Source organism: Echinops telfairi, unplaced genomic scaffold, assembly GCF_000313985.2.
Source record: "Echinops telfairi isolate 266 unplaced genomic scaffold, ASM31398v2 ScPeMD7_7410;HRSCAF=8448, whole genome shotgun sequence".
In the NCBI taxonomy this organism is placed as follows: Eukaryota; Metazoa; Chordata; class Mammalia; order Afrosoricida; family Tenrecidae; genus Echinops; species Echinops telfairi.
This window is the reverse complement of record NW_022111310.1, coordinates 1,210,220-1,236,363: the sequence shown is the minus strand read 5'-3', so window position 1 is coordinate 1,236,363 and position 26,144 is coordinate 1,210,220. Positions and strand designations below refer to the sequence as shown.

The following is a 26,144-nucleotide window of genomic DNA, read 5'->3' as shown; positions in this document are numbered from 1 at the left end:
CCAGGCTGTCGGGCCCGGTCGGCGAGGGGTCGCCGCCTCCTCCAGCGGTGGAGAAGGGGGGCGGAGCCCGGGGCTCAGGTGAGGCGAGTCTGTCAGCGCGGGCGGTGGCGGCGCGCGGGCGGGCGCGCGGGCTCGCCTCGCCGGGACGGCGGGGCAGGGTCGCGCCGAGGCGTGGAGGAGCGCGCAGACGCGTGCGGGTGCCCCCAGCCCACCCTGCGAGTCTTTCCGAGGCGGTATTGTTGCCCTTCGGAGCGGAGGGGCCCGGCGGGTGAGAGGCTGGTGCTTCTGCGCAGGCGTCCCCCGTGTCCCGACGTCGATCTGGCTGTCTGCGCGGTGGGGCGGGGGCCCGCGCCCCCGCCGGTCTCCGGGCTGGCGGCCGACCGGACGAGTAGCGGATCTGCGGCGGTGTGGGACGGGTCGGTGTCTCCCTTGGCCCCATCCTGGGTCTAGTTGTCCCCAGCGAGGCCCCAGGCCGCCCCGGGAGCGGGAAGCGGTGGCCGACCCTGGAAGGTATTTCGGACCGCCTCGACTTGTCGGAGGACTCGAGGGCGCCCGGGCACGAATGCCCACCGTTTCTGGACGCGTGCTGCGAGCTGTAGGCCATGCATGGGACCTCACAGCCGCCCCACCCCGACCCCTTGGTGGAGGACGGACGGCCTTGAATGTGAGTCCGAAAATAAAAGCGTGGTGGAGGTCGAACGGCTTTTTCCTCTCTAAAAGCCTGTTTATTATCAAGCCAGCTTGCCTCCCAGCGCCGGGGAGGGTGCTGTAAAAGTTAACTTCTGAGTAGAAGACAAATCCTAAAGGTACTTAATTTGGAGTAACCTTTGTAGGGAAAGCCTTGAAGTCAGCGCCGGTGAATTTTCAGTTCTGGTTGAGATCGGAAACCCCTTCACCTTCGAGACTGGAAACGAGTATTTCCCAAATATGGTAGTATCCTTTTCTATTTTCTTTTGGTGTGTGTTTTGTGTGGGTTTTTTTTTAGGTTGAAGAGAATGCTGTCTTCGTCATCCCTGATTTGTTACCCTTGTAAGGGCTATTGTGTCTTAGATGACAAAAACTAGTGTGCGAGTGCCTCACCCTTGTTCTGAAGAACTTGCTCTCGGGCTGCTCCTTAGCAACTTGATGGCAATGGGTTTGCCTTTTGATTGCTTATAGTCTTGTGATTTGCGTGGCAAGCGAGGGTGGTTGGCAGTGAGCTAAAAGAATGGGAAGGGAAGAGACCAGCTGGGGAAAGAAGACTGAAAAGAATTTTAGGCAAAAGCCCGTAAGCCAGGGAGAAGAGCAGGCTTCCCCGGGGTTCATTCTAGTTCAACTTCCTGGGGAGAAGCATTTCCACTCCAAGTGACCTTGTTACAAAGTCAGTTCTGATTCTGTGTACCTGCATTGGAAAGGCAGATTCTCTACAGGGGGTGGAGCCGGAAGGAACTGGTCCAAAGTTTTGTTCCCACCGTTGCTATAACGCCCTGTGGGAATCTAACAAGCATGAGTGGACTGCCCTGGTCTCCACAGCCAGCTGGTGACCTTCCAGTGAAGACTAGGGAGGAAGATGAGTCTGAAAAGAGCGACAGTCTCTGAAACTCACAGGGACAGCTCTACCCTGTCCAACTGGGTAGAACTGGCTTCATCCCAGGCAGTGAATTTGGCTTTGGAGATAAAAGATTGACTGCCTGGGGGCCTGTCTAGGCCCAAGGGTTTGGTTCAACCAGTGGAGAGGAACTTTTTGAAGAGAACGGAGGTCAACATAGCCCTTCTTTCCTCCTAAAAGTTGTTTCAAACAAAACATGAAGAGAGCAATTAGCTGGGGATGCTGGCAAACTAGATTCTGGTTAATTGAGGAGTCTGTGTCTTAGCAAAATTCCAAAAAGTAATCAGATTTGGAGAAGTAGAAACAATGGGATTTTTTTTTCTCTTTAATGAGGCATTTGTGTGTGAGCAAAATTCCAGAAGTACTAAGATTTTCAGGAAAAGCACATAGAGAAAAATTTCCCCCCACTAAATTTGGGAGGTTAGTGCTTTCAAAAGAGACTGTGACAGTTTTTTAAAAGTTACATGGCTAACAAACCACTCAGTGATCTTAGGTAGGGTTTCTGAGACTAAACATATGGGAGCAGAGCTCCTCAGCTTTCTTCCTTGGAGCTGCTGGTGGTTTTGAACCACCTGTGAGTTGGAAACCGCTCAAAAGCACATAAAAACAACAGCATGGATTTTATAGAGTTTTTCATAAATTATAGAGAGTTCTTTCATGTGGATGACTTAAAAATACTTTTGTGTTCAGTGTGATGTGACAAAGTTTGCTGCAGTGTTGACACCAGATTTTGAATCTGCTGCAGATCCTCTGGAAAAGAAAAAAAAAAATAGCCTAGTAATAAGTCCATGTTAGTTTTCAATATTTCTTTTCCTTAAATGTATATAAACTCAAAACCCAAACTTAACTACCACGGAATAGAGATTCTGACTCATAATACATTTCCCCTCAGTTTTGAGGGTATGATTTTACTTTAATTTGCTTAGTAGCATTTGGCAAATATGTGCTCTTGTAGAGCCAGTTTTGTTTATAGCAGGTGGGATGGAATGTAACATAATACTGCTTGTTTTGTCTAAGCATGAAATGAACTCATGCGAACAGACCGGCTGTTTCTGGATGAACTATTGATCTTTACAGTTGTTTCCATCTCTGAATAGTGGCTTTTAATCTCAACTTCTAATTTTTGGCATGCCTTTAATTTTGTTAACACCTCTGGTGGCATGAGCTAGTTAAGTACTGGGCTGTGAACTTCAAGGTTGGTAGTTTGAACCCACCAGTCACTACAGTAAAAAGACAGGGCTGTCAGCTCCAGTTAGGATTTATAGTCTCGGGAACCCTGTGGAGCAGTCCCACTCGGTCCTTGAGAGCTGCTGTGAGTCAGAACCCACTCGCCGGCGGGAGTGGGATTTGGGTTTGGATTTCATTTGATTACTTTTACATGTATTTGCTAAAAGCTTTGAATTGTCATTTTGACAGTTCAGTCAGATTAGGAATGACAGAACAGGCTTCATTGTGATATGAGGATCGATTACTTTCTTTTTGCCCCAGATTGTTTTATCCACAGATACTTGCTTTCCATTCTTCCAGATTCAAATGGTGTATGTAAACTTTCAAAATTTCTTTAATTCCAAAGCACATTTTATTCTCTTTGAAGACTAGATGTGACAAATTAGATTAATTGGCAACTCGGTTTCTTTCCTAGTGTTGCATGAAATGTCACGTTTTATAACCACTGTCATATTCGATTTAATGACATTTGGTGCACTTAAACACTTTCCAAACAACAACTAAACCCCAGAATCACTGTCATAGTACTATATTAATTCAGACTTTACTGGTTTTCCAAATTTGCCTTTGTACTTTGAAGGCTGTTTGCTATTGAAAGGAAGCCTGTTGCAAGTGATGTTTTCCTTAAATAATGGAAAACATGAAGGTTTTTTTTGTTTTTAACTTAAAATAGTTAAGTTGTAGACTTGCTTTTTGGATATGAATTCTTAGGAGACTGCTCTTTCGTGTACTTGATGATACAGGTTTGCAAATGCTTTAATTTCAACTTGTGTTGAAAATGACTAGAATGAATTGCTTCCCTTTTTTCATGTTGATGAATACCACATGGAGGGATTGATTTTCTGGGACATCTTACTTAGTGGATTATGATGAGCTAAATCCAAACTGCAATGAATCACCTAACAACAAATCCAAACCAAGACCCAGCTCTGCTGCCCTGTCACCATAAAGCTGGGGACAACCTTTGCTTCCTCTGAGCCACTGACTGCACTTTACCTCTCTGTGGTGCTTAATGCTTTCCACTTGGTACTGTGCTTATTTGTTATATAAGCCAGCAAGCATCTGTGTCATCGATTTGTATGTACCACTTAACCTGAATGCAGAAAGCACTGTAAGTGAATGCGTTTATGTGAAGGGCTTCAAAAAGTTCATGGGAAAATAGAGTTAAAGTATAATAGATTTGTTCCTTGAATTTTTTGAAGCCGCTGTGTATACCAAATAGTACATAAGCACACGCATGGGATGTTGAGATGTTGTCCTGGATTGAAGGTGTGTGTGTGTGTGTATGTGTATCTCCATGTCCGTCCCAGTATGTGTCAGCTTGGCTGGACCATGATTCTCAGTGGTTTGGCAACTATGTAATGATGTAATGTGGTGGCTATGTGTTGATGTAATTATCCCCCCTGGTGTGATCAGCCCTGATGATGTAAGGGATTTAGAGGAGGATGCAGCACCCTTTACTTAGGTCACAGCCCTGATCTCATACAAGGGAGTTTCTCTGTGCTGTGGCTTGCATCACCTTTTAGTAGAGTGAGAAGGAGAAGAGAGCAGGAACATCAGTACTGCCATGGGCAGAGCACATCATTTGAACCCAGTGTCCCGGCACTGGGTCATTGTTAGGCACCACCAATATGTTGTCCCTCACAATGCACTCATGTACTACAGAAAGAAACCTGCCCTGTCCTTTGTCTTGTGCTGCACCCCTTTGTTTAAGCCACCTGTTGCAGCCACTGTGTCGATTTATCTTGCTGAGGGTCTTACTCTTTTTCAGTGGTCTTTGGTTTTATCAAACACACTATCTTGTAGGGGCTGGTCCCTCTTGGTAATTTGTCCAAAGTACATTACAGAGTCTTCCCATCCTCACTTCTGAGGACATTCCAGCTGTACTCCTTCCAAAACGGAAGACAGAGAGAAAGCCTTCCCCTAGAATTGGCGCTCTGAATTTGAAGTTTCCTGGCCTCCTCCCTGAAAGAATAAAGTGCTGTTGGTTAAAGCCCATCCCCGTGTGGCATATCTGCTATAACAGCACTGGGTAATCAAGACAGATGTCCTTGGCTATGTGTGCAGCGCTCTCTTAAAAGGCTACAAGCTGCTGAGTCTCTGATCCTTGTATTTGCTTGGTCCCTAAGTGGGTCATCTGTCTCCTTTTGCAGCTGTTGGTGTGCCTCAGTTAAGCAGCAGCCCTTGCCCTCGTTCTGCATTTGCTCTTGTTCATCTTTAGTCAGTTAGGAAACTAGAAAAACTTATTTAAGTTTTGTTGGTGTAAAACAAGGTTGTGTGTGAGAAATTGGGGGGCTTTCCTTTAAGCAAATCTTTTATATATAGGCTTTTGATCTTTATTTTGTATATTCCAAGTCCCCGTCCCCCCCCCCCCTTTTGGCTGATTTTAGAGATAGTTAAGATCCTTAAAAATTTATCTGTTGGTTAATATAGTATTATCATATTTCATCAGTATCTGGCCCAAATTCAATAAAAAATAATTACTGAGCTGAGTATCAGGCATTGTGGGTAGTGCTTAAAAGTGAAGCAGAAAATAGAGATCCGGCTTCAGTAAACAATGTAAAAAGCATTTTGAATTTGCACTAGGAGTATAAGCAGGGCACTAATACCTTTTCTTACTCAAACTGAATTATAAAGTCCTTAATCAGTTACTAGCCAGGAATTTTGAACTAGAAAATTGGGGTGGTGGGTGGGGTGAGGTGGTGAGGCTCTGGCATTAGCCCTCACATCCCCAGTCATGCTCACCTCTGGTCCTTGGAGGGTTCCCTTTCCTGTAGACCTGTCTGTCCAGTTTCTGAGCCAACCTTTGCCAGCAGAACCAGAGAGAGGATGAGACCAGTCATGCTGACAGCAGTGTCCGGAGTTTTCCCTCGGTTCCCAGGTGCCCACCTAGACCAGCCTTCCCCCCACACGCCCACTCCTACCTTGATCAAATTAGAATAATGGTCTACACCAGGCCTGAGCTGATGACCTGTCAGAAATCCAAGCCTGTTTCAGATCTTTCTGAATTTTGTTCTTTTACATTTATTTTCTGCCCTCTATAAGGGAAGGGAAGGAAAGGTTGTGTTTCAATATTGGCTTTCTGATAGGATAATGAATATGAAGAGTTTCTTAGAATGAAAGATGCTTCTTCTGAGTAAGGTAACTTTGCAGGTACTTCCTGGCAGGCAGGCAGGCAGGCAGGCATCAAAATCATTTGTTACGATGGTAGACGATGGTTGAATGTGGAATACTCTTCCTTATGAACTAGATGTATTATTAAAAAGCACATCGATATGCTTATTAGGTTAAATAAAGCATTAAGAAAGCAAATCTATTGAGAAAACTCTTCAGTTATTCTTGTTAGTGCATTGAGCACTGGTATGAGTATATTATATGAAGGAACTCAAAAAGAAAAGAAAAAAAATTAGTTACATGACTATTAACATAACGACCAGATTGAATTCTATGTTAAATGACAAGTTTATACATGTCAATAAAAATAATATTGAAGTATGGATTGTGATAAGAGTTGTATGAGCCCCTAATAAAATGATTTTTAAAAAAGAAAAAAAAATTAAATATAAAAACTATACTCCACAACTCTTATGAATGTGATTGCACTAGTGAAATGTGTATGTGAATTGTATGTGGGTGAAACTGTCAAAATAACTAAAATTTTTAAATGACATGTTTGCTCTTAATAAAGATGTCTTAAAGAAAAAGGGAAAAAAGAACTAGGTGTTATGTCTTAAGGAAACATTTCTGCCACAGATGCAGGCCAGACTAGTTTTGGTTGTTTGTTTTTCTTTAGTGCTTATTCTGAGCTGACTTTGGAAAGCCCACTAAGCCACGGTACCTCAGGAAGCCTTCCTCTCTGCCCTTCTCACGGCTGCTCCTTGGGAGACCACTGACTGGGCGGCCCACAAAATACCCATGGAATAAGCTGCTAAAAGACACAAATACTGTCTTAAGGTTCATGCTGTTGTCTTAAATCTGTTAAATGACTTTTTTTTTTAGATCGTTTTATTGGGGGCTCTTACAACTCTTGTTACAATCCATACATCAGTTGTATCTGACATATTAGTACATATATTCCATTGTTATTTTCTATACATTTACTTTCCATTGAGCCCTTGGGATCAGCTCCTCTTCCCCCTTCCCCCTCCCTTAAACCATGGTCTTGTAAATGTCAACCAATTAGAATTTTGTTGTAAGGTCGTGGAGTCTATGTTTAAGTTCTGAACATTTCCTTTGTAACACTTTGGTGAATCCTTACTAGGGTAGGACCTGATCTTGGATTATTTGGTTCTTTCAATAAAATCTTTAATTTTAACAGATGCTTCATTTTGTTCTGACTGTTTTATGTGGAAATGACTAGAAATGTTTACAGTATACTTGCTTTGGGTCATGCATCATTGTAAATTGATCAATTGCTTACCTAATCACATGTAGTTTTGTCAACCCATATTGTCACATTTTGAAGTCTTAAACCTGAAGCTTATTTCCTTGTGAGGGTTTCAGATAGGCTCTAGCTATGTCCAGCTTTCTTTTTTAATTGCAGCATATTGACCATACAAGTGATACGAGAACCCAGCAGTCTTCTTTTAAGGTACATATTTAAAGGATTTGCAAAGATGTAAAACAGGGCAACTCTTGGAAGTGACTCGATGACAGTGAGTGTTTGGATTTGGGCTTTAGAACCTTCTAGATGCAAGTGCTATCTGAGCAGTTGGTAGCAGTAGTGGTAGCTAGGCACCATCTTCTTCTCAGGAGTGTGGAAACTCAATGTTCACCTGGTTTAGTAGTCCATTGTATTAATAATTGCTTGTATGTGTCTGACTTTTATCACTTTTTTTGGTTTCGACTCAAGCCCAAGAGAGGGAAAGACTCCCTATATGTAGAAATAGGCCTGGAGCCAATTTGAGAGACATTAGTTTATTTGCATTCAGTGGTGACCGACACAAAGGATCCACAAAGAGTCATTGTGGGGGTTTTAAAAAAATTATTAACTTGGAGTTAATTATATCATTCCATAGTTCATTCACATCAAGCAGAATTGTACAAATGCTACCACAATCAGTTTCCAAACATTCTTAGATTCCTTGACATCGTTTTCCTTTTACATACCCCCCCTGCTGTCCCTATAGGTTCATCAATCTTGGGTTTCATATATCAAAACACAGAAAAATATATAATACAACTTCAAGAGGGTGACCTTCAAGGACATGATACTTCTGAGACACACCCTAATATGAACGAACGAAACAGAGCAAAAATACAGAAAATGTTGGGAACCAGATCAGGGGGTCAACTAACAAAAGTTTAACTGTTCAAGTCAGATTGATGGTGGGCACTTTTTTGAGGTGGGTTTTTAAAACTATTTGCTCTTAACGATGTTCCGGTAGCTGAAACTCGATGTTTACTACTTTTGTGTGTCAGTTGCGGTCTAGCCTAGCTATCGGGCAGGGTGGAGAGAAAAGAGTTGTCCTCCTGTTGGGGGCACACTGGGAATGCTGGCTTAGCTCAAGTGTGGCCGTTTTGGAGCATAGTCAGTACCTCTTCTACCTTTCTCCAGCTAGGGAGACTCCAGTAATTACACAGGAGATGGCTGCTCATAAGCTTTAAAGAACCCATTTGCTGCTTACTCAAGTAGGAAGGTGAAGCACTGCCTTTGTGGACTGTTAGGTCTGTGGGCCTTGGTATCCCCTGAGACTGGTCCTGAGCCCCTAGGTCAGTGGTTCTCAACCTGTGGGTTGCGGCCCAAGGGGTCGAACAACTCTTTCACCGATTCATAACAGTAGCAAAATTACAGTGATGAAGTAGCAACGAAAATAATTTTGTGATTGGGGGGTCACCACAACATGAGGAACTGTATGAAAGGGTCATGGCATTAGGAAGGTTGAGAACCACTGCTCTAGGGAATCTGCCAAGTAGAGGGATTGCTGGGTCATAACAGTCTCACCAGCAGTGTATGAGGTTTCCATTCTCCCCACACCTCACCAACACTGTTGTTTATTATTGTTTGAACCGTGTTATTCATACTGAGGTGAGATGGTATCTCATTATTATTTTGATTTGCATCTCTAATGGTTGTGAGCATTTCTTTTATATTTGTTTCCTGCTTGAAGATCTTAGACAATGTCTGTTCGTGTCCTCTGCCCATTTTTAAATTGGTTTATTTGTCTTTTCCTTTTTGAGGTGTATGATTTTGAACTTGTTCCACATTTGTTTCCGTTCTCCCCAGAACGTCGAATTGTGATTCCTTTCAGAGTGGTCAACTGTGATAGCCTGGTACCATCTAATTCTAATGGTCTCAGGATCATGGAGGCTAGGTTTCCTTGGACTTCCTTCACTGATTTTCTTCACTCTTCTTTGCCCCAATGGAGATAGACTGATAGTTGTTCTTTAGATGCCCCTCAGAAGCTTGTAAGACCCCTATCTGCTACACACCAAAGTAGGGTGTAGATCAGGGGTGTCAAACTCAATTAAAATGCGGGCCATTTGGTGCAACAGGCAAGATTCACATGGGCCACATCACATTTACAAATTTTGTTAAATTTATATTTTGAAATGAGGATTCAGGAATATGGATAGGATAATTAAAACATATAATTGCTTTTATTTAAACATTTATTTAATGTATTTATAAAACTAAAATTATTCTTTTTTACTAGAAACTTGCCAGCGCTTTCCTCCTCCTAGTTTTCACTTACCTCTTATGTCGTGACTGGAAAATATAACAAAGTAATAAAAAACACAAAATGTTGGACAGCTGACAAACGTGATGCACAATCGTAATGGCTAGGTATGAATCATAACAGCACAACCCAGAGTGCTCTTTTTAACCTTTTTGCCATTGGGATCTGTTTACATTACGTAACACTGAGAGTGGCAGACATACCGCTGGAATTGAGCGCGTTTATACAGGTCCACAGGCCCTGGGCCACGTGTATACTCGTCTTCAGTAGTTAAAGGGTTAACGAGGGAATTGTGTGTATGATATTGCCTCGATCTCCCCAAGTCCTATTTTCTACATAATGATTTTTTCTGTTTTCATTTTATTTCAGAGCATCGCAGGCCACAAAAAGTTACCTGGTGGGGGGGGGTGCATATGCCCCCATTCTTTATAGCATTTAGATCAGGTCTTCAAATTTGGTGGTATTGATGAGTTGATTAGATCACTGTGATTGTGTGTGTATGTGAATAAACTTTTATTGGAATGCAGCTGTGCCCATTTGCTCTTTTTTTTTTTTTCCCATTTGCTTCTTTTAAGCTACAAGAAGAGTGTTACATAATTGCTAGATACCATGTGGCCCACCAAGCAGGTTTGCCACCTGGCTCTGATACAAAATGCTTGCCCCATCTTGCGTTATATAAACTTGAGGCTTCAAAAAGTTCATGGGAAAAGAGCATTAGAAAATCATGGGGAAAATTTCTGAGAACTCTTGAAACACGCCTCATGCACCAACACAGATGAGGCCTCTAGAAAGATTTATAGGTAAAGATTGGCATCCCGGGGAATCCTATGAGGCAGGTCTAATCTCCCACAGGGCAGCTAGGAGTCAGAATGGACAGGACAGCAATGGGGTGTCGTTTGAAACAGGGACAGGCAGATTTGTAAGGGTGAGGCAAGATGAACAAAGCCACAGATCAATTCACCAACAAACCATTTTTAACCCTAACATACTTCTCTTCAGGTTACGGGACAGTGCAGAGTCAGAAACCCAGCCTGCCTGTCGGCTGTTCGTAATGGGCCTTTCTGTCCAGGGCACACCTGCCCACCTCAGCAACAGATGGCCATGGGTTGTCCCACTCACCCCAACAACTCTAGGAGCAGCGTTTTTGTGACAACCATTTTCAGGACACTGTTTCTCCCATAAAGAAACTTCGTCACCAAAGAGAAACTTCAAACCACAGGTGCTATAAAAGTCTTGGATTCCTAGAGGTCAGAAAAGCTGGGGAATTTGAGTGAAAAGCAGACCTAGGGTGGGGCGTGGGGGTGGCTTTTCCTCCCAAGCTAACCCAGTTCAAAGAGAAGGAAGCTGATCCATCCGTCCTATGAAATACCTCTAAAGCTCAGCAGCTGATAACCAAGCCAGCAGTTCGAACTCAGCAGCTGCTTCTCGGGAGAAAGAGGATGCCATCTGCTCCATAAAGATCGACAGCTTTGGAAACACTATGAGGCAGTTATACTCTGCCCTCCAGGGTCCTTAGGAGCCTTGGTGGAATAGTGATTGTGTGTTGGGCCATTAACTGCAAGGTTGGCAGTTCGAAACCAGACCCTCTGTGAATTACCATGATCTTCATGGTTATGAGTCTTTTCCATCAGAATAGAAAAAAAAATTATCTCAAACTAACTAAATTTTTTAAATACCCTCCTTTCCAAAAGGTTTTTAGATAACTTATTTAAACTTTCTGAGACTATTCATTTTAGCTTGGTGTTTGTCTGTGTGGCAGGGATTCAACACGAACCAAGTTAGGATAAAAGAATTTATGGGCTGATAAAACTAGATGGTCATAGGGTGATGCCAACTTCAGCCATGCTTGGATCCCCGAGGTCTGTTGGTGTCATCAGGACCCTATCGTTTGGTGCTGCTTTCTTCTGTGTTGGTTTCTCAAAACAGGCAAAAATGGCCACCATCGTGCGAGGCTTACAGACATCTCTCTCATAGCTTTCATCTCGATTAACAACCCGCCACTTGTTGGGTGCTCTTGTCAGTTCCAGCTCACAGCAGCCCTGTGTACTGCCCAAGGAGACATTTGCCTGGTCCTGTGCCAGCCTCATGATGGTTGCTATGTTTTTGAGCCCATAGTTGTGGCCACGTTGCCATGGTCTTCCTTGCTTTCGTTGAGCCTCTACTTTACCAAGCATGATAGCCGCCTCCTGGGACATCTTTCTTTAGATACTGCCACGGGTCGATTCCAACTCTCACTAACTCTGTAGGACAGGGTAGAACTGCTCTTCTGGGCTTCTGAGGCTGAAATTCTTTACGGAGGTAGAAAGCCTCATTGTCTCCTGTGGAGCAGCTGGTAGTTTCGAATTGGCGCCTTGTGGTTAGCAGCCCACTGCATTACCACAAATTTCCCCAGGCTCAACTCATAACTGGCATGGCTTGAGTCACATATCCTCCTATAAAATAATCACCATGGTCATGAGGAGTGGGAACCATGTGTCTGGACCCCCTGGGAATGCAGAGCTTTGAAGATAATCTGATCCGAGAGAGTTTGCCCAAAAAACATGGTAAGCATAAGAATAATAGGTCCCTTAGAGTACTTGAATGTTGATTTGTGAGGAAATGCTAACAAGCTTAACGTTGCTTCAATTGCTTACTCATTTTTACTCTTATTTTCAGTTACTTTCATTACATAAAAACAAAAAAATTTGACCAAAGTATGTAAAGTCTTCCCTTGTAATAAATTGGGAAATAGTTGGTTTTGACATAGCCTTCTGGATGCAAGACTATGTAATAAACAGTCTAACGATGGTGTGGTAGAGTCTGACCATACATACCTCGGGAAGGGGAGACACGAAGATCTTCAGCTGCTACAGGCTGTTTCCTAAGAGGCAGTGGTCATATGGGCCCCTGCCCTCCAACCTTGTTACCAATTCTGACATCATCATCTCCCACAGTACTCTACTCCTCTGCTGGCTCAGTGCATTGCAGTTGCCACACCCAACTCACAGACCATACTCATAAGATTTATTAGAGAAGTAATACGTTACAATTCAGGTTTAAGAATGACTCCGGATACAGTTCTTTGACCAGCACAACCTCCTCCTGGCATGGACCCCCACCTGCACAGGCAAACCTCATTTAGCTCTGCAAATTAAGTGCCCAGAAGGACCCTATTCCACCAGTAAGCCTTGGCTCAAAGGGCTTGGCTCTTAGTCTGTGGATTGGCAAACCTAACTACCCAAGTGCCCAGAGGCAACCCACTCTGCTGCCGTCAGACCTTCTGCCCCCAAACACAGCTTGGATCAGCTTCCATGCTGGTTGGTGTCAGTCTCCGGGTTCTGTTGCAGTTCCCCTCACTTCCTTGAGTCCTCAGCAGAATTGTTTTGACGTCCAGAATTCATTAGCAGTCTCTTGAAGGCAGTACAGGCTTTATCAGTAGGCACCTCATAGCTCTTCTAGCCTGTGCTCATAATCCAATACTAAACTGCCTCTACCTTTAGGGATCTTTTAGACCAGGGGTTGGTTCTCAACCTTCCTACTGCCGCAACCCTTTAATTCAGTTCCTCATGTTGTGGTGACCCAACTATAAAATTCTTTCCGTTACTGCTACTGTTAAGAATCGGGTGACCCCTGTTGTGACCCACAGGTTGAGAGTCACTGTTTTAGAACAACACCCCTTTCTTTTGGTACCAGATTCTGTCTGCTTTAGTGCTGCTATAACAGAAATATCATACGTGGATGGCTCTAACAAACACGTTTATTCCCATGATTTCAGAGGCTAAAAGTCCGAATTTAGCGGGCCCATTTCAGGAGAAGGCCTTGTCGACTGTTGGCTCTGGTCCTTGCCTCCTTTCAGCATGTGTAGGCCTGGCACTCCTGAGGGAGCTCCATATATTTTGGTATCTATCTTCCTCTGGGGCTGGGAGCTTCACAGTGTAGGGGCCCCAGGTCAGATGAACACACACTGCTCTCAGCTCTCTTGATGGTGGTAGATCCTTTCCCTCAGTTATTTATTGGTCTATAACAAATCACCTCGGAACCTATTGACTTCCTTGGTTTTACTATCTAGAAAACTTATTTCATGAAGTCAATAACAGAATATTTGAAAATAGTGGTATGCTGGTAAATGTTCTCATACCAGCTTTCTGGAAAGAAAAATGTCCGTGTATTTATTGTCCATTTTACTGAAAAGATGAATAACTTACTTTGTGGATAATAAAATATATCTTATAAATTATAGCCAATTTTCATAGCCATGTACAGTTTTGACATAATATATATTAATTAGTAAAATAAAGGTTGAAAAAGAAACTTTAATGGCTTAGAATAACAATCTTCTCTTTAATTGCTTTACACATTTCTGGGCCTTGGCTGGGGCTCAGCTAGATAATTCTCTCCTGGGGTCTGTCATGTGGGTACAGTCAGATGATGGCTGCGGCTGGAGTCATCTTGGAGACTCCTATGTCTGGAGGCTGATGCTGTCAGCAAGATTTCGCATGGGCTTCTTCACAACATGGTGACTGGATTCCAAGAGTGAGCCAAAAAGATCAGGCAAAAGCTGAGGAGGGGGTCACCTTCTGTGACCCAGCCCAGAAGTCATGCACTGTAACTTAGTAAGTCATACCCTGTCCAGCACCAAAGAATTAAACGTAGAGACTGCCTCTTGGTGAAAGGTGTGTCTGTGTCACATTGTGTGGTATGCGTGGGAGATCTTGAGATGGCCATCTTGGAAAATACAACCTGCTACACAAATTGCTCCATTTCGAGTGACTACTTTTTAGTAGTTAAGAACTAAGGAAAACAACAGCTAATCCAAAAAATAAATACAAAATAGGCTATGCTACTCCTTGGGTTGCCCTTATATTGACCAAATCCCCTTCATGCCTAATGCTACCTTTCAGCACTCCACTTTAGTTTTCCTGGAAGCATTCTGGTTTCCTGTTGGGGGAATTTCCTTGGCCTCCTTTATGAAACTTCCTTTTTGCTTTCTCAGCACAATTGGTGGACCCTACGCTCAGCTTGTGGGGCTCCCCCTGAGCCTGTAAATCGAGCATGTGGTGTCAATACTGAAGGAGTGGTTGGACTAGTGCCACTGTGACTGTGGGTCTTGCTTCTTAGCCCCTCCGTCCACCTTTGGTTGCTGTTCATTCACAAGCCTACTGTTTCACCTTCCCAAGTGTTGAGCTCAGATATCCTTTTAATTACCTAAATAAACCAGAGCTGGGTTCTCTTGTAATTACAAAGCCCTAATCTAAATTAGAAGACTTCGGCTGTGCCAGAAAGCTCAACTGAGAAAATCTGCCATGGAAGTTAATTAATGATTTATTAAAGCAGAATTGACCAACTTTCATTATAACAGGGCTTCTCAATGCTTAGTGGCATTTTAGTGTCAAAGAAAGGATTGAGATTTCCAATTGCCTTAATAATATTGGACACTGGTGGTGAATTGTATAAATATACACAGAATACAAAAATACCCTTTACTAAAAATACCTGTTATAAATAGTAACATCTGTTTATCCGTACAGTTATCTTGAAACCAAACCTGCTGCCAGTGAGTCAAATCAACCATACAGTTACCAGGTCACCATTCTGTAGTATCACCAAATGCATAGATAGTAGAGTAGGTCAGGTGTCTTACTAGCTTTCCTTGATCCCTTTTCCCAGTGCCATGCACCTGTTCTGCGTTTTGCTTCTAAATCTAATGGCATGCATTGGTGCAGTGTGATAGGTCACTTTTATGTGGGCTTTTTAGCCATGGTCTTGTAATGTCCACCAAATGATTGGATGGAACCATGAAAATGCCCTTGGGGCTTAAGAAAGGGATTGGACAGTTTGCTATTAACATTGATAAGGTGCACAGAACTGTGTGTGTGTCTGTCCCCATCTGTCCATAGAAATAAGGTGTGTGGAACCTATTGGTCAATTTTTGCCCTCCTGCTGGGCTTAAAATGAGCCATCTTAGAAATGGAAGAAGTGGCTACTACCAAGCAGTGGGAATGAACCCAGGACCTCTGCACAGGGAACCTGCTAGACCCAAGAGATGGCTGAAACACTGGAGATGAGGAGAGATGATGGGAAGCGGCAGTGGAGAGGACAGAACCAGGAGCCTGGCAGGGCTTCCTGGCCCACTGAGCGAAAGAGATGAGAACATCTTAGGCCTCAGACTTACTGGCTCCATAGCATTTCTCCAGGCACTTATTGGTGGAGCTGAGAGACGAGGACCACAGAGGCCTGCTTATTGGCACAGCTGAAATGAAGCTGTCCTGGTCAAAGAGTTGTAGTCTGTTAATTCTGATCCTGAATTATAACCTATTATTTCTGTAATAAACCCTTTCATGATTACTGTCTGAGTTTGTGACATTGTTAATCATTACTGAGCCCAGCAGACAAGTAAAGAGAACCCTGGGAAGATGCCTGGTAACAGAAATGGTGAAAAGGTTGGGAAGAAGAGTTGTGTCTGACTTCGACTTCTTAGAAACTAGCTTTGGGCTGATGCTGATGGTGACTCTTTCTTCCCTTGTGAAGTTGATGGAGGTCAGATGCAAGAGCCATGCTGTTATTTTCACTGTGACCTTTTTTGAGGACTGACTTTTGGTGACTGGTATCACTTTGTAAGTGGGCCCTGAAAGCAGGAAATTCCTGTTATTTACAGCCTTCTCCGGAGCCTCTTGATGTTGACTGACAAATGTACGTGTATGGGAGACCAGTTCCCTTGGCTCGAAGCAGATCAAACTTGGCATGATTTCTGGTCCAGGACTTCCTGCTAGATCAGTAGAGCCTGCGGCTTGGCCCCAAATCATATCCTTGTTTGACTCCTTTGTTCTTTTCTTCCCAGTTTTACCTAGTAGAACACCTTTTTCATGGTCATAGCCTCTGGAGTCACTTTTGGACATCATAGCAGGCATATTGACTTTAGGCAATTTGTGGTCGCTAAAACATAGAAAGATACTAGGTGGTTCCCTTCATTTCTTATTCTCTTTAATTCAGACTCCATTGTTAACTTTAATTGAATTTCGCATGTGTTAAATTACTTTATTTATTAAATAGCTTCTATTAAAAGTCTTATCAGTGTGCTCACAGTGCTTGACTGCCCTTCATTACACATGAACCATTCTTACAGATCATTAGAAAGATTGAGCCGTATTTACTGTGTTTAGTTACATTACCTGACATATGGTATAATGACCATTTATTGTTGTATCACATAACTTGCTGCCCAAGAAAGGTTTGAATAATGCAGGAATTTTTCATAGCATTGGATATATCATTTAAAACTATGCTGCTTAAGCTTTTTGGAGAAAAAAAACCTTAAGACATTTTTTTCCAAATTGTGTGTAGTTATGGTATGTTCAGGTTCTCTTTAAATTAAAAAAATTTTTTTTGCTCAGTGTATGTATTTAGAGAATTGATTACTGTCACAAGATGTGTTCAGATAAGCACCAGACGGTAGCCTTCCCATCTCCATCTTCTCTTTCACAAGACTGCCACCTTCAACTCAGTTAAGTAAGTACACACAGCATGTTGATCATTGCAGAAAGCTCTGTTAAATAGTGTTACTAGTTTAGAAGGTGCAGCGGCAGAGATGTGTGACTTTAGTAGCTGGTGTAGAGCTAGATCCATGCAAAGCAGGGGTTGGTAAAGGTGGCACTGATTTCTCTAGAATAGTCCCACCATGTGGTTAGGCATTATTTCTGGCTCTGGGGTATCCAAGACTACTTTCCACCATTCTGGAGAGTCTGTGAACTTCCTCGTGTCCTTTAACTACAAATACCTTCCTAGCTCAGCTTGAGTGGTCAGTTCTCTTGCATTGTATGAGCTGTTTTACTGACACTCTTTTTTTTTTTTTTTTACTGACTGGATATTGGGAAGAGGGCCAGTTGAGTAATCAAATTGGCCAGTTTTTCTAGCCATTGCCAATCCAAATGATTATAAATTGAATGATTAAATGATACTGAGATGAAAGAAAATTGCCATGAGGGAGAAATTACTTTGGAAAATCTCCAAATAGATAATTGCATATGTAATTATTAACTGAGCGGATAGGTGTTTCTCCAGACTTTTGTGGCATGGTTTGGGCTATATTTGGACATAAGGTCAGCAGTTCAAAGCCACCAGTTGCTCTGTGTGAGAGAAAGATGAGGTTGGCTGCTCTTGTAAACATTTATAGCCTCAAATCCTAGGGAGCAGTTCTCTGCCCCATCTAGGGGCATAATGAGCCCAAATGTACTCTGGTAGTGGGTTTAGAATGTTACCTTGTTAATTTCAGGACCGACAGGGCCCCTTCAGAGAGAAGTAATCCTTAGCCTCTATGCTGCCCAGAAGGTGGCCTACCTACAAGGCAGCCCAGGAGGTTACAGGCATGCCTGAAATGCTTTGAGAAGAGCCCAGAGGATGTGGGTGGTTCTCAAGGACTGTGATAGAGGAATCGTGTAGGACTGAAGATGCCTAGGTCAGTATTATTTAAGTCTCTATCATTGTTGAAATCCTGTTCAGCACGTTCAGTGGCCTCTTCTCAAAAGTCTCACTGCCATCGAGTCAGTTCTGACCCATGGTGACCCTATAGGACAGGGTTGAATTGCCCCTGTGCGTTTCCAAGACTGCTATTCCTTACGGGAGTTGACTGCCCAACGTGCAGCCACCATGTCACCAGGCCCCCAGAAAGGTCTCTAGGCACCTCAAAATGATGCTCCTGTGATCACAGTTTTTTTGTCTTTTTTTTTTTTCAAAACCATTTTATTGGGAGTTAATGCAGGTAGCATATCATTCCATAGTTCAAACACATAAAGCCGTATTATACAATTGCTACCATAATCAGTGGGGGTTTTTTTGGTCTTTTTTTTTTGTCTTTTCTATAGAACATGGGAATTAGACATTACAAGTTTGACATTTTGGTGGGAAAGAATTGTGGTTTCTTGTTAAAGATAACTGACATTAAATTTTAAAACAGAAGTAATGTTTCTCTTGTAACTACACTTCCAGAGGTTCCTACCCTCGGTTGGCCTCTCACACTCCCCCGTCCCCAGCCGTCAGAGAGGCGCCCTGCTTTTCTCCTATAGCACCTTGTACTTCCCCTGGTGTGGCACTTTGCTCATTGTTTTAGCTTATTTATTAGCCCAGTTCTTCTGAGAAAGAGAATTGGGTCTGTCTTGTTGATTGTGCCAGGCTGACCGTGATCGGTCTGTCTCGTGCTTGGCACCTTTGGCCTACAGACAGGATGCCCATTTGTTTGGGAACTGGATTTAGCCTAATACCCACCCTGAAAGGCCAAGAGGTTCATTCTCTGGATGGGCTAAGGACTGGGAAGAGTGCCACTGGGCTTACTGGCATGGTTCTCTCACCACAACACGAGAGTCTGCACCTTATCTCTAGGAAATGGGGCACTTTCTTGGAATAGAAGAATAAGCAAGCTCATACCCCTAATGAATTCAGGAGGTGAAAATGTATAGATGCTTACTGGTTCCAAACTCAGCATTGGAAAGGAATCCATCCACTTTAGGCCACTGTGCCAGCACCGCCGCCGCCACCCTCCACCCCCAATCCCACCCTTTCCTTTAACATTTTCAACTTTTAATGAAAAAAATGTGAAAGTACAAAATAATTGTAAATGTTTTGAAGCAGATCCAGGTGCTGTGTAGTTAGAACTGTTGAGTATTTCGGTGTTAGCTCACCAAAACATACTTAAAAAGAGCAGTAATTCCTTAACATCATCCAAGATGTGATATTCTGAGCATTCTGTTAAGGTAGTTATGGAGACGTCTTGCACTTCAAAACAGACCCCAGAAAATGGTTCTCGAGCTCTTTTCTCTCTTATTTTCTTGCGCCATCATTATTTTACTGAAGTATAATACATATGCCATCAGATTGCTTGTTTTCAGTATAGTTCAGAGGCTTTCAGTAAAGTTGCGCAACCATTGCAACAATCCAATTTTAGAATATTTGTCACCCCCAAAGAACCTGTGTCCCGTTGCCCATTCCTACCCCATCCCTGATCACCACTTGGTTCTAACAGAACTATCCCAGTGAATGCCATACCAAACCAGTGTATTCGCTCATCATTTAGGGACTGCTGTCTAAATACAGGGCACTGGCTCCAGGGGCAAGCTCTTCCTTCCTTCAGGATTTCCATGTGCCTGGGCATCACTCTTGCCTTGGGTCTATGCTGTTCTTAACATAGGGACCATTGGTCCAAAGGATTCCCTCCACTCTTGGGTCTTGGTAGTAGTGAGCTCTTTCTCTTCTGAGCTCACTTCTCCTTATGTCTGGTTTTTGTGATACAAAGTGTGTCTCGAGGAAGAGCATGGCTCGAATATAGGGTAGTAACAGGAGGAAGGCTGAGACTCTGGTAGACACGAATCAAGATAGCACCCCACACTAATCTTTACATCATTAACACAGGTTAGGATTTACAACACATCACAAAATGGAGAATAATGGCATCAGATCACACAAATCAGAGGACAACAACATGATACTGGAAATCATGGCCTAGCCAAGTGCACACATTTTTGGGAGACCTGGCTCAGTCGATGACTTTGTGTTGCTGTAGATTTACTTTTGTAAATAGACCGTACACTGACCGCAGCACCGGCAGCATGGCACATGTTGCTGGTGATTATGTGGTCCTTCCATATTGAAATGTGTTAGCACGGTGTTCCTTTTATTTCCAAGCAGGCGTCCATTGTGTGCATATACTGATCTCATTTAACCGGTCAGCTGGTTGAGGAACCCTTGGAGTGCTGTCACCGATTGGTTTATACATCCCCCAGGGCTTCAGAGTCAGCTAGACCTGTTTCAAAAATTAGAATTTTGACCAAGATAAAGAAAAAACCTAAGGTTTTACTAATCATTGAGGTGCTTCAACAAAACACCTTAGCCAGATCATTACATAATGACAGACTGCAGCCCGTGCACGGGCATCTGTTTGGTTTTTATTTACTGCTCCTCTTACTGTAAGCCGACTGCCGAGCAGACTTAACACCAGTTCCTACGTCACGGCCTTACCTTTGCCCCACTTCCACAGGCATGTTCCCCACTGGTTCCTGAGCCTTCTGGTTTGTGCAGGCTTACAGAGAAATCGGATTGTACTATTCATGGATTTGGCTTTGGTAGGCTCAGTTATCACTCACTCGGCTGCTCACCAGCTTCCAAAATGTTAATTGATGTCTCCTTTCCCTCTCTTTTCTTTTGTTGGTTCATAGTTGGAAAACAGCAACTACAGAGAACTTTGTATTTCATGGTAAGATGAAAAGCTTGTGTGCCATCATTTCCAGAACTGGAACTTTTCCTCATTAAAATTCGTAAACTTTTTATTGTGAATTGGTAGAGGTCTGCAGAGCAGATCATTAGCTTTGCATTCAACAACTCAAACACATTGTTTCAGCTCATCCATTGCAGTATACTGTCTCCTCCTCTGATTTCTCTATTTCCTGGCTTGATGTGTGATTTAGGGTCAGAGTCTCGGGGGTCCTACCTGTCTCTCCAACCCCCCATTAAATACTGGCTGCCATTTCCATTGATTTAAGATCCTGAAAGATTTTGTTTTGACTGTCTTGGCATTTTTTCCTTGACCTCATGGAATGTCAAGCCCCTGGTAGGCAGTCACCCACACATTGGTCTAAGTGTAAGAGGGAGCTTGTGATGAGCCTGTAGCTGCCCCCACACGGGGGCATGTGCCCCTGGGTTGGTAGTAGAATTGGCATATGCTCCTTATTTGGTGGCCTCTTTGTCTCTGTGCCCACCGTCCAATAGCAGGAGCTCTGGAAGGTCCCCCCTTGGTCCTCCATGACGCCCTTTGTGCTCTTAACACTTTTCTTTTCTTTTACCCCCCTTAGGATCATGGATTTTCCAGGACACTTTGAACAGATCTTCCAACAGCTGAACTACCAGAGACTTCACGGCCAGCTCTGTGACTGCGTCATTGTGGTAGGGAACAGGCATTTTAAAGCTCACCGCTCTGTGCTGGCAGCATGCAGCACGCATTTCCGTGCCCTGTTCTCGGTGGCAGAGGGCGATCAGACCATGAACATGATCCAGCTGGATAGTGAGGTCGTCACGGCGGAGGCCTTTGCCGCACTGATGGACATGATGTATACCTCTACCCTCATGCTGGGGGAGAGCAACGTCATGGATGTCTTGTTGGCAGCCTCTCACCTGCATCTGAACTCTGTCGTTAAGGCCTGTAAACATTACCTGACGACAAGGACGCTGCCCATGTCGCCCCCCAGCGAGCGTGTTCAAGAGCAGAGTGCCCGTCTGCAGCGTTCTTTTATGCTGCAGCAGCTGGGTCTGAGCATCGTGAGCTCGGCCCTCAGTTCCAGCCAGGGCGGCGAGGAGCAGCCGGCACCCATGAGCTCTTCCCTGCGCAGTAACCTGGACCAGCGGACACCTTTCCCCATGCGACGCCTTCACAAGCGCAAGCAGTCTGCAGAGGAGCGAGCCAGACAGCGCCTGCGACCCACCATGGACGAGTCGGCCATTTCAGATGTTGCCCCAGAGAATGGGCCTCCAGGGGTTCATTCTCGGGAGGGGTTCTTTTCACCAGATTCCCTGAAAATGGTGGATAACCCAAAGGCTGACGGCCTGACAGACAGCCAGGAAGACAGCACCATCATGTTTGACCAGTCTTTTGGTGCTCAGGAAGATGCCCAGGTGCCCAGCCAGTCTGACAACAGTACTGGCAACATGGCCCAGCTGTCCATGGCCTCACGTGCTACCCAGGTGGAGACGACTTTTGAGCAGGAAGCCACAAGTGAGAAAAATGGGTTCCAGTGTGAAAACCCCGAGGTTGGCCTTGGGGAGGAGCACGTGAGGGTGGTGGTAAAATCGGAGCCCCTGAGCTCTCCTGAGCCTCAGGACGAAGTGAGCGATGTGACCTCCCAGGCTGAGGGCAGCGAGTCCGTGGAAGTGGAAGGAGTCGTGGTCAGTGCTGAGAAGATAGACCTCAGCCCAGAAAGCAGCGACCGAAGTTTCTCAGATCCCCAGTCTAGCACTGACAGGGTGGGAGACATCCACATACTGGAAGTCACAAATAACCTAGAGCATAAGTCTGCTTTCAGCATTTCAAATTTTCTGAACAAGACCAGAGGAGGGAGCTTTAGCACAAGCCAGAACAGTGACGACAACATCCCCAACACCACCAGTGACTGCCGGCTGGAGGGGGAGGCCTCTTACTTGTTGAGCCCTGAGGCTGGGCCTGCAGGTGGGCCTTCCTCGGCGCCTGGTTCTCACGTGGAGAACCCATTTAGCGAGCCCACAGACTCCCGTTTTGTTAGGCCTATGCCAGAAGTAATGGGCCTGCCCTGTGTGCAGACTTCAGGCTACCAAGGAGAACAGTTTGGGATGGATTTTTCCCGATCTGGTTTGGGCCTCCACTCCTCCTTCTCCAGGGTAATGATGGGCTCCCCAAGAGGAGGAGCCAGTAACTTCCCATATTACCGCCGCATTGCCCCCAAAATGCCGGTTGTAACCTCCGTCAGGAGCTCACAGATCCCCGAAAACCCCACCAGCTCCCAGCTAATGATGAATGGGGCCACATCCTCATTTGAAAGTGGGCATCCTCCCCAGCCGGGTCCTCCGCAGTTGACCAGGGCTTCTGCTGATGTCCTGTCCAAGTGCAAGAAGGCCTTATCGGAGCACAATGTTTTGGTCGTAGAGGGCGCACGCAAGTATGCCTGCAAAATCTGCTGCAAGACTTTCCTGACCTTGACAGATTGTAAGAAGCACATTCGTGTTCACACAGGTGAAAAACCCTACGCCTGCTTAAAGTGTGGCAAGAGGTTTAGCCAGTCCAGCCACCTGTATAAGCATTCTAAGACAACCTGCCTGCGCTGGCAGAGCAGCAATCTGCCCAGCACTTTGCTCTAACCCTGCCCCTGAGGTGGTGCTGAGGTGAAGTGGCAGGATGGAACATACGTCTCTGTTGGTAGGAGGGTAAGGCCATGGGGTTTGAGCTTCAGGCTGCAGCAGCTCTTGGGCATTTGGACGGTAGAGACGAATAGATGCAGTACTTGTGCTGCTACATTTCTGCACCGCCAAAGTTCATGACTTGGCACAAGGATGTGATCCCTGGAGCCAAGTGGAGTAAAAGAATTTGTAATTGATGTCGTTCAAGGTGGCAGATTGAAAAATTGAAGTGCAAAAAAAATTTTTTTTTAGCAATTTTTGTAGAACTCTGTGAAGCATTTAATTAAATTTCCTATACCCTCTGACATGGGCAAAAGATGTGGCATTGTGCTTCCATAAAGATTATAGCTTTGGAAACCCTATGAAGCAGTTCTACTCTCTCTGTAGGGTGTGAATCGACTAGACGGCAGTGGGTTTTACACCCATGTAGAAATATTACATACCTGGACAGTGATGCAAAACGCACTTCTGTGTAACCAGTGGCGCCTGCGCTCTGGTCTGAAAGGAAAGCCTTTGAGGACGCGCCTGTCTGCCACACTGCTTCAAAGTGTATCCTGAGCTAGGTTAGGCCCCGGAAAGTACTGTATTTTTCATTTTGGTCCGATTTGCAGTCAGACACTGCACTTCCATGGTGCTGACACTGTGTCCAGGGTGAGCATTCTCTTGGACTACAAGGTGTATATACTTTTGAGTACATTACTGTTAAAGAGTTTTAACAATTTCCCTGGATTTAAAAAGGCAATTGGAAACACATTGTGAACTTTTAAGAGTAACAAGATACTGTTTCTGTGGGTGCTGTAGTAGCAGTATTTTAACCAATGTGTATTACAGATGTTAAGTCAAAAAAAAAAAAAAAAGCTAGTGTTTGTCTTTGTTCTGATGCCCCAGTCACGTTTTGTGGGACCTTTCATGGCACATTTGCCCTTTTGCCTGGGCCAGATGCCAGGGTAGACCTGTCCTGTCTGACACATCTCAGCCCTGGGCCATCCTATTCTCTGCTGCTGCTGCTCTGCACACACTCCCAGGCCCCAAGTGGCATCTTCACAGCCAAGCTTGCTTTAATAATATGTTAACCCAAACATAACGTCAGCGTCCCCCTGCCCTGGCTTTATCACTAACATAACTGATTTCACAGTACAGCACAGGTCCTGCGTCTTTGTAGTTGTTGCTTTCCTCATCCACTCCTGAACGGGTGAATGATCTGAAACCTACAGGTTGCAGTGTTCACAAACACATTCCCAGCCTCATGGCCTAGAAGGCTCCAACTAGCACGTGAGACTGTCAAAGGCAGCATTGGGTCACTGCCCAGGTCCTCGGTGTGACCCGTGGCAGCCTTTCCCCAACCACATCTTCTTGTCCCCTGGTAACAGCCATCAGGGCTGTTGGGGGCTTGTTTGGGGCTGAACCTGGCTTGTGCACTTCCGGAGGAACAGCTTAGTTTCTAATGCATAGCAGTAGAACTCATGACATCATAGTTTGACTCATGAAAGCACGTGTTCATTTTTTCTTTTTTAAAAAAATATAGCCTTTTTAGAGATACCAAACCATTGTGCATAATTCAGAGAAGCCCTTCAAGTCTTATGTTTAGAAAGCTAAGTGTGTATGTATAACCTGAGACACAATGGGTCTTTGCTTTCTCCTTGTACTCTAATGTATACATTTCCACATGTCTGTAGATTAACCGGGAATGCTTATAGTCGGGCTTAGTTCCCCCTAAGAACTGGCTCCCAGGGAGGCAAGTCTCTGTGGTCCCTCTCCTTTGAAGCACACATGGACAAGAGACCTTTGGAAGATACGGGGTTGCCAGCGATGCTCAGTTCTGACTCAATGTGAGGGGACTACATCTAAAATGAGGGGTGGGGGGGACCAGTGATTTTTGAGGTACTTAACTTTGGGAGGGAAGCAGGTCAGCATGAAGAGCAAGAGAGGGCGTCTGAAGAGCTGTTCTTCTTCCCTTCCATTGGCAGGAGGACCCAGAGCCGGTCTCTCACCTCAGCTAGCGACTTAAGTGGACTTTGTTTGGGGTCCCTCAGAGAGCTCCTGGAGTCCTGCCTCTCCACTGCTAGATAGAACCTGGAGTCTCATCTACCTCTTAATCCTTTTGTTTCTATGGGGGAGAAGCAAGCTTGTAGACCTGTGTCCTAGTACGTGCGGCAGCACTTAAAACATCATTCAAAGGGTCACTGGACAACCAGTCCCTGGGCTCCTCTGACCCTTGCTTTCTACCTGAATTTTGATTGGTTAGCCTTAAAGCCTGACATAATCCTGTAGAATCCTTTGGTGATCAAATCCTATCTATCAGGGCATCCTGCCAGTGGTGCTATTAAGTTGCTCCAAGTTTGAGATTTTGAAATAAAAAAATTTGTCATAGTTATGCTTCAAACTACTAAATATGTGTCCTTTTTTTTTTTTTCCTTGCTTAGGCTATTGAGATTAAAACCTAAAAGGGAAATAAACATTTTCATCTCGGCTAGCCCTGCTTTTTGACTAGTGCTATTTTTTTTTTTCCAAACAAAGCTACTAGGATCTACTCTGAATCTGTGAATTGGTAACAATGATTGGTCATTCTTTTCAGGTTACTCCCCTGCCTTCTCTGCCCTTGACCTGTGCACACACAGTGACATTTTGCTCCCAGTGCACCCAATTTCCTTCTGAGTGGGCCCACCCACTCTGCCTGCCTCTCAGGTTTGTCTCTCCATTTGTTGGTGTGGTAGTTGTCGGGGAGGGCTGGGATCTAGGGCCTTGGGCATGGAGCATGGCTTTGG

At 44.5% G+C, this 26,144-nt stretch overlaps 1 protein-coding gene across 3 annotated transcripts; it reads left to right on the top strand.

The window, feature by feature from the left end:
- Nucleotides 1-25,852, top strand: ZBTB5 (zinc finger and BTB domain containing 5). Of its 3 annotated transcripts, none has more exons than XM_004711005.4 (2): nucleotides 1-78; nucleotides 21,309-25,852. In XM_004711005.4, the coding sequence occupies exon 2, from the start codon at nucleotides 21,313-21,315 to the stop codon at nucleotides 23,338-23,340; it is 2,028 nt and encodes a 675-aa protein (XP_004711062.1). In that variant the 5' UTR covers nucleotides 1-78; nucleotides 21,309-21,312; the 3' UTR covers nucleotides 23,341-25,852. The 3 variants fall into 3 exon arrangements, with proteins under 3 accessions (XP_004711062.1, XP_045152455.1, XP_045152456.1); XM_045296520.1 differs by lacking the exon at nucleotides 1-78 and adding an exon at nucleotides 408-664; XM_045296521.1 differs by lacking the exon at nucleotides 1-78 and adding an exon at nucleotides 727-930.
- Nucleotides 25,853-26,144: the final 292 nt, after the last annotated feature.